This window comes from Charadrius vociferus, unplaced genomic scaffold (genome assembly GCF_000708025.1).
Source record: "Charadrius vociferus isolate BGI_N301 unplaced genomic scaffold, ASM70802v2 scaffold52, whole genome shotgun sequence".
In the NCBI taxonomy this organism is placed as follows: Eukaryota; Metazoa; Chordata; class Aves; order Charadriiformes; family Charadriidae; genus Charadrius; species Charadrius vociferus.
The window spans coordinates 2,961,178-2,970,176 of NW_009647572.1; the positions used below are offsets into that span (position 1 = coordinate 2,961,178).

An 8,999-nucleotide genomic window follows, 5' to 3' on the forward strand; every position below is an offset into this window, starting at 1 on the left:
TTGTTTCTCCCCACCGGGGGTTGGGTCTGGACACCAACTTCATGTAAATGTCTAACTAAATACCATCAAACCCAGGCCAGCAGCCTCTGCCTGGCGTGGCCCGTCCTCAGATGTGCAATCCATACATTTTATTCATCATTTACAGAAGGCTCTATGAGAAGCATAAAAAGAGAAGAAAGAAAGAAACTGCAATAGAGGAAGAGAGGAAAAGGTAAGTCAAATACGGGAAAAAAACAGAAAGCAAGGAAAATTACAATACTGGAAGCAGGATGTGAATGCAGAGTGAAATTAGGATAAACGGCCAACCACAAGTACGAAATACTACACAGGCTTCAAAATGCCGCTGTACAAGATTGCTAGAGACGTAGAAAACTGTCAATCTTTTAAAAGTATTAGCACTTTTACATAAATGTGATGTCCCAACTAATGGGTCTTTCATTGCTTCCCTAAGTCAACATCAAGCACTTTACGTACATTTTCCATTTCCTTGTTATACCCCAGTATTTCTAGCTGAAATTCTTTTTGACAACTTTGCCTTCAAAATCAGGAAGTTTCTCCATTTTTCACTTGTTCAATTTTCAAAGAAGCCTACATCTTCGGTTATGCTTTTTCACACACTTGGGTAAAGCTCCCACCTTGGGCATATTTTGTTCTCAAAATCCCATCGTTTCTTGACAAAGACAATGCAGCAAAAATAGCTTTGACCACTACAATGCTGACCAGTATCATCTCATTGTCTGCTTGCACTCTGCCATCTACCTGCATCTAACTGCCGTCTTTTGTTACGTACTTAGGACATGTGCTCTTTGTTCCGGTTGTACAGCATCTTGCAAAATGGCATCCTAGCCTGTGACTGGGGCTCCGGTGCACTAAGATGATACAGGTAATAAAACACCAGTGTTTTGTTTACTGTTGCTGCGCTGCACGTGAGCCGCACAGTACCTGTAAGCTTTTGAGCGCAAAAGCACTGCACAGCGCAGGGGTACGAGGTAACACCGCTCTCTCCTGCTTCTCTACCCGTACCCATCGTTCTCCTCCCGCCTCAGGCTAATGGGCCGGTTTAGCCCACGCTTTCCAAGCAGAACCTCATGTTTAGTTTTTTCCCCTTGTTTCTCTCTCGCTGTAAAGCACGGCCTGGAGCAATATCTTTAGGAAGGAGAACAAGGCAATCTAGACGCTACAGCGAGCAATACCCTGAGACACACACCAGCAGTTCCCCGGGGCTGAGCCGTGCAGGCCGCTGTACACCGCTCCATCTCCCGGGCAGCCCAGAAAATGGATGAAGAGTTTGCTGAAACTCAGCGGAAAGGTCAGCGTCTGCCAGGAATGGGTACAGTACCCTGACCCAGGAATAACGTCTGAATCTACAAGATGTTATTTTCATGACAGGGTTTTGCTGAGAAGAAAAGGGAATAAATGGTAATATACCACTTTCAGAGATTTCCATAGTGGTTTGCCAACAAGTAGCAATGCTTATGCAAAAGAGTAAAGCACTGTGGTTTAAGTTGGGGGTTTGGGTTGGTTTTTTTGGTGTTTTTTTTTTTGTTCTGGAATGTGCCATGTTTTGTAATTCAATACATTCTCAACACAAAGTAAGGTCCCCCGATTCATTGCTTCAGACTATAGATACAGTATATATTTTTAGAATGATAAATTACTGCGATTTTAGAAACTGTGCTATTGTACAATTGGTGACCTCTTAATGCTTGCTACTGTTCAGATTCCATTGCAACATTTGGATGTGAAAATCTAGATAAAATGAGTCCAGATATGCTATTCTGTAAAAATGGTTCAGTCTATCCAGAGCTTATGCTACTCTATAAAAATGGTTCGGTCTATCCACAGCTTTTGAGAACTCTAGGGTAATCTGGAGTCTTAAACCTGCATTAAACCGGCCTCATTTTATCAGTCCTTCATATTTATTTCATTAAAAAAAATTAATACCTGGCCCATTTGCTCCTAGTGTTTCATCAGTCAGGAGGTTGTCCTGTTTCTTCACCAGAAGTTTTATCTGAAATGGGAAAGAAAAAGAGAAGGAGAGCAAAAGGCAGCTATTAAATAAATTCTCAACTATTGTTTTCATTTTTTCAATACAGGAAAAATCTTACAATATTAAAAGTTATTACTATATCATATTGACTAAATTACAAAAGTTCTGAAAATTGTGAGTTGATCACCTTTAAACTTTTCTACTTGAGGGCAACCTTTTGTACCTCCAAATAACGCAAAACTACATAATATCTAATGAACTAAATAACCCTTAAAGAATATATTCTTAAATTAAATAATATTTAAAAGAATATATCCTATTCCTCAGGAAAATGTGTTGATGAGCTTACTGGCCACATAAATTATTCCTTTCCGAGCTTTTTGGTCCAAGTGTGATAGCTTGTTATAATTCCAGAAAATCAGAGAGAGAGAGAGAGATGATAAAATTCCCGGGCATCTGGCATTGTCGCTGAGATCTGAAGATGGAAAATGAGAATATTGAAAGCAATCCTAACACGAAGCCTCTCAGGATGATGTGGTACATATGTGAGATTTCATGCTGGTCTTTCACATAGAACTCAGAGAATTGATTTACTGTCTCGTTCAACAGGAATTAAACAAACACGTCAGCAGACTACCAACGCTCATGCTGTAAACAGCATCTCCTGCTGTTAATACAGGTGGAGAGGGGTTGCTCTGCGCAATTTATGGTCTCCATGCAGTAAAATATTGAAAGACTACAGCATCTGCTGTAAATTCCCGGTGAAATGCAAGCATAAGTCTGTTTATCATTAAATGTGATTTACCGCAGTTACGCTCTCTCTCTCCCCAGCCCCCCTGTATTTTTTTATTTCTTTAAATTATTATTATTTTTAAATACGCTTTTCATCACAGAGCATCACTGTGCGGGTTGCTCGGGGCTTGCTAGGGGCGGGTCGTAACCCTCGGCTGTTTCGGGGAAGGAATTGTCGATTAGCTGAATTGCGCCCGTATGGAAGCGCCCACCTTTGCGTATCCCCGACTTCCCAGGAGGACCTTTTCCCTGCGCCCCCGTCGGAAAGCTCGCGGTGGATTACCTGGTTTTCCTGCGTCTGCCGGTGGTTTTTTGAGTATCGTGGCCTAAACGTGCGTGCTTGGGGAATGGAGGCTTTTTATAAAGCCAACAGGAGTGCACTTGTAGCTGTTGCGTGCTAACCAGAGAGAATATTGCTAAAGAATCCTTTGTTATGGTTATCATACCTACTGGTTAAGCCCCTCAGCAAGGGAAGTTTTAAGTGGCAATAAAAGTTGCAATCCTATCAGAAGCAGCAATTACATTCTAGGTACCCGTCAAATCAGTGCTGAATATGACTTGCAACAAACGTTACATGTTTGAAATTATAAGTGCGAGGTTGGGTCCAATTACTTGACAAAAAAGATTCATCTTTATTTCTAGAGTTGATGTCCTAGACTTCTGAAAGCCAGAATGAATCTTGAAAGGACTTCTCATGACTTCAGTTTTGAATACTAGTTGATTATTTTATTTTTGTTTTTTAACCAAGGAAATCAGTGAAGTAAATGCGCTGAGAGGAATTGTATCTGTCACGTATACTGTGGTTTCCAGTTTTAACAATGACATTGTGTTTCTATTATTGATAGATGTGTACAGATAGGTAATATTCAGCAAAATAATACTGCTGAAATAATGAATTCAAAATCTTTAAAAGAGCATGAGTAAAGCCTCTTTAACCTCCAGTCAGTTTGCTAGGCAAAATCAGTTAAAAATTATGTTTTGTTTCACTGGAAACTCAGCTGGATAAAAGCACTAAAATTAAAAAACAGAAAAAGTGTGGCAAAAATAAATAGTCCTGAGAAACCAATATTATCATTGCCTTCTTTTTTCCCTTGCTTGAATATTTCATATTTTTTTAATATTTTAGCAACAAAATGTCTTTTTTGTTGTTGTTGTTTGGGTTTTTTTGTTTCCACTCTCTCCCCCACAGTGATCTGGTATGCAGAGCTTTAGTTGATATGTTTATTTTTGTTTCTCTCCTTAAACTCTGAAACAATGTGTAGCTGAGTAGGTTTATAGGTTTCTTTTCCCTGTAAGGTTTAAATGGGTTGCATTTTCACATTTGCAAAGTCCAGGATTTACACATGGCATGAGATAAATACAGGTTGAGGTTTTAGGCCCTAATTCTGAAATTAGATTTGAGCTAGTAAGTAGACCTTTGTGTCTATGGAGGGAATCATTAGGGTGCCAAGGAGACAAAAAAGGCCATTTGGGTGGATTTTTTTTTTTTTTTTTAAAGGAGCTGGAGTCCAAGAGACCAAAGTGGGGCCTTGCTAAAACATTTGCTGGTACTACCTATGCAACAAAATGTTTTTCATCAATGTTCATCAGAATAACTATACTATGGTGGTTTGATGACACTGTGAGTGCTTTTTTTTTTTTTTTTTTGTCTTCCATTTTGAAGATTAATGTTAGATTAAGTTGATGCCTTAGCGTGGTTCTTAGTGTGCGATGGTTCTTTCTTCAAAATTTTTACTGCATGTTTTAACTGATGAGAGCTTTGTCTGTAAGACAGTGTACTGTTTTTTTTAGTTCAGAGAAATGTGTTTCTTTGTGGTGGATGGTTTAATGTCTGCTTCTATGTCGTTAAAATTCACTAAATGTGACCAGATTTGCAGATGGAAAAACAGGCAATCATAGTCAAGTTTAGTCGTTTTGAAGACCACTGGAAATTAGGTGCAAAGTTGATTAAAACAGTTGTATTATTTTTATACTAATCATGTACAATTAACTTCACAGAAATATTTTCAGGTGCAGGGTAGGGTTTGTAGGTGTTTTCACCATTGAATAATTTCTTCTGTCTGAAAGAATTATCTTTTATGCCAGAGGCTAGACATGGATTATGATCTTTAACAACTGGTGGAATTGTTAAGATTAGTGGAAATAATTCTTATGTCTTCTTGATTATTTTTTAATATACTTCTAGACTGAATTTTCAAAGCAGATTGTATCATGGAGTTAAATTAATTTTGTTCATGGCGGTATCTCTGTGAATGGTTAAAGTGGGTTGTGCATGGATGGGAGATGTCCAAGAGAAATCCTGGATGCTACAGGGAATGGTGTAACTGATTCCTGAGGTGGCATGTTTTTCTTTGGGTTAGCACTAAAGGAGTGCCCCAGTGTGGTGCCAGTTAGATGTGCCGTGAGTCAGATGTAAAACTAAGCTCCTATCTGCCAGTTGGAAATCCCTGTACTTTTTGCTGTAGAACTGTTGCCAAACTTTAATTTGGTAATGTCACTGAGGATCTAAACTCTCCCTGTAGACATGGCTTTCTTACTTTCTAACCTAAATTGTTCTGTGTTGTTGCTTGGGTACTGAGAAATTACTACATTCCTCTTGATGGGAGACTGTACTGAATACAGTAATTTTCTATATGTGACCTTTAAAACATTTTGAAATCTTTCTAGATGAAAGATGTTGTATAAACGTAAGGAACCTAGAGCTGTAATAATCATTCCTTACTTGGACAAATCTGCTGAAGTTCATTAGAAACTTAAGTAAGGAATGCTGAATAGAACCCAAACATACTGTGTTATAGAGGGAACTGGTAACGAACTCTATATTTAGGTTGCCTAATAGTTTCCATTATAAAGAATTTGTATGATCTCTTTGAGAAGCTCTATTGTTTGCAAAAGCCATTGACATTTGGCAAGAGGAAGAGTCCTTAGGCTAAATGAGTGGTTTGATTTCCTTGCCCCATGAAATTGTTAAAGTTTTGCTGAGGCATAAACACTTGAAAATCATCATTCCCCCTCTGTCACTCGTCTTCTATGGGAAAGTAAAGTAATTGCTTAGAACACTGAAAAAGCCTGGACTGACATCACTGTAAAAGCAACAGTGGCAATGATATTATGCTGAAGACTCTGAACAGAATTGTTTGGCTCCTGGGGAGGTTATAGTGGGGTTGCTGAATTTGATCTGACTCACAATTGCTGCTTTGCCAAAAGGAAATTGCTTCCTTGGGCACACTACCATTTCTTTTCTTTCTTTCCTTCTGCTCTTCATGACATTATTAGAATTGGGAGTACACACACCAATACTGGTTGATCTTCAAGAATTGGGCTGGATCCTTGGACAGACCTTGCTGCAGCAAGTATTTGCTCCCAGTTTGTCTGTCCGTCAATAGATGTTTGGTTTGTAGGGTTGTCTTTTTTTTTTCTTGCCAGCTAACACAGTTAGTCATTGTAATTTAGACACGTTGTAAAGCTGCAGTTTCAGAGTTTCAGTCTTGCTGGGAAGAAATATGCAAGAGGACTAGCATTCTCTCTAAAGGGGTGTACATTTGCTACTTTCTTCTGTCTTCTAGGAGGCTGCATTACTGCTCCATCACCTCTCTGCTCCATCTTCCTCAGAGTATATTAACGCTCTTGTTATTCACTTAGTGACAGCATCCAGATTTAAAAGTACCTGTCACTTTGCTTCTCTTCATGTGGTTTTTATGCATGCATATTGTAGTCTGGTCTCTAGTTGCAGGATCCCATTTTTTTTTTCCATGCTCTGACAAATCGCTTCTCCATTCAGTGTGAAGGATGAGCATCCAGGGGAGTATAGTGAGAGCTACAGGAGGAACTTAAAATCCAGCTTTTTAAACTTTGAAATACTTGGTGTAATATCCTGCTGTGTAAATAAGAGGGGGAAAAAAGGGGGGCAGGGGTACGTGATCCATTTCTCCTATCCAGAGTCGATAGCATTCTGTGGTTTTCAATTAGGAAAAGGGGCAGAATTCCAAAGGATATTTTCACTAGTAGTATTCTCTTCACTAATAATAGGAAAAGGATTGTTGTACAAAGTTGTAACTACTGTATGCTTGTTATGGTTTTATTTCATTTTATTTTTTAGAACTACTTTTATTGTCTTCTTTGAATTCAATAAAAACTTAACCTTACCTATGAATCTATGAGACTTAGTGCACACTGTTCAAGCCCAAAGTATTTTTCTTTCTGCAGGGGATAAGAAGGAGTGAGGATAAGGAGATAAAACAAGTATCAGTGACTTCTGTGAAGTTGTGGTTTTTTTTTTTTTTATTCCTCTCTGATACACTTGTTGAGTGAGCTGTTATATGCAGTATCATTTGCATAAAATAGCCGCTGAGATTTGTAGCCAGAATGAGAAAATCATCTCAAGTCAGGATTAATTTCTGTGGATTTGGGATGTATACCTCTTAATGTCCTGTACTGCTGAAGTAGAGACATATATAACCATCTGCATGGGGGCATGGCTTCCATGTCCTATGCTCTATTGATCTCCATTACTGAATCGTTCCTTTTCTCCCAACCTAAGGTATGAAAAGCCAACTTTAAATCATACCAGACAGAAGAGACTGAGGTATGAGGAACTGGGAAGCCATCTTTCTGTGTCTGGTTGATATTTGGTCTGTGCTCCTTGATTGTGGCCAAGAGTGTGGCCATTCAATATGTGCATGTATTTTATAAGCATGTCTGACAATTTCCTAAATATGAGATACAGGTCTCTACTTGAAGCTGTCATGGGTTTGTTTTATGCTTTGAGAAGCATAAATAAAATGTTTAATTTTTTTAACTTGGATATCAAGGTCATTTTTCTTCAGAAAATATGTGCAATTTGTTTAGTCATGTACCATCTGGATGTTTATAAGCACAAATCAGTTACATTTAACCAAATCTGGTATTCGTATTTCTGTGGAAATGCAGTACTGCTCAGGACAGAGAGTTGGTACTTATCTTGTATATCTGGTTTAACATGTCTGTTTTACAACAGCTTGTTAAGGACTCTGTCTTCTGCTTTCCAGTATGCAGCCTCTGTGTGCGCATATGCGCATGCGTGTGTCAGGGGGAAGGTTGTGAAGGAGAAAAAGAGGAAGAACTGCCTGTCATGCTGATTTTACAAATACATGACTGAATCAAGCTTAACAGACTGAAGAGCTGTTCGTAACTTGTGGTAGTTTGGAGAAGGAAGTATTTGCAGGAATAAAGTGAGTGGAAAAGTCATATATAATCCATATTTTATCAAGCTCTGTATGACAAGTTTTATGTTTTAGCTTAAATATTAAATTATGAAGGGGAGCGTGAATAAATAGTTCTCTTTTGCTCTGTAGATAGCCATTATGTAACCTAGCCATTCTGGACTTCCAGTCTTATTTTTAAAAAGAGGTTTTAAAAGTAATCTTTGGAATTATTTAGGAATTTATTTAGAAATTATTTTCCCTGAAAAATGTAGTGCAACTTAAGAATTTTGCACACATCAACTTGAATGAGATTTTGGTTTTCCATGTGAAACAATGAAGTAATTTATATTGATTGGAGTAGCTCTGTTAGATGCTGTTGATCGGCGTATCTTGTGTGGGCAATAGGGAATGAATGGTCAGCCAATGAAAAAAAGATAAAGCTTGTATTTCAGAAAGACTAGGTAAGTAATTGGTTTTTTCTTGGGTTATTTTTTGGGGGGTGATGTAGTGGTTTGGTTTTTTTAAGGTTAATTCTGTTAAGTCTTTGTAGTTTTGAACTTGACAGATATTTTAATCCATTACTCTAAGCAGCTCATGAAAAAATGTGCTTTTTTGTTTTAAGCATGTACTCGGTATTTTTGGTTTGATGCTTGCTTGGTTTTTTTTTCTGCAACTCTTTCCTGATGTCTGTTATAGTTTGGGCTTTTTTTTTTTCCTCTTTTTTTTTCTTCTTTTTTTAGTGCAATCTCCCCAGAACAAAATGAACAGAATTTCATTTGATATCGGGCTAAGACCTGGTAGGGCCTGTTTGATCCAACTTTGATAGTTGATTTAAAGCTAGTTTAGTTGTTTCTTTTTCCATTACATTGAAAATAGCAGTTATATCAGCAGTCACCTTTGGCCAGAAGTTTAAGTAGCTGTCATTGTGACTTGGCCTTCTATTTGTATATACCTTATGTAATCAAAGAAATAAACACGGAGCAGAAAGAAACCTGTTGCTTTCTATAAACTTTCTCTCGTCCTCTCCTGTGATA

General features: G+C 38.0%; 1 protein-coding gene across 1 annotated transcript in view; it reads left to right on the forward strand.

The window, feature by feature from the left end:
• Positions 1 to 8,999, forward strand: part of YAF2 (YY1 associated factor 2) — a 31,712-nt gene that overhangs the window by 580 nt on the left and 22,133 nt on the right. The window contains exon 2 of the mRNA XM_009880885.1: positions 2,884 to 3,114. Coding sequence (XP_009879187.1) covers positions 2,884 to 3,114 — 231 coding nt within the window. The remainder of the gene's footprint in view (positions 1 to 2,883; positions 3,115 to 8,999) is intronic.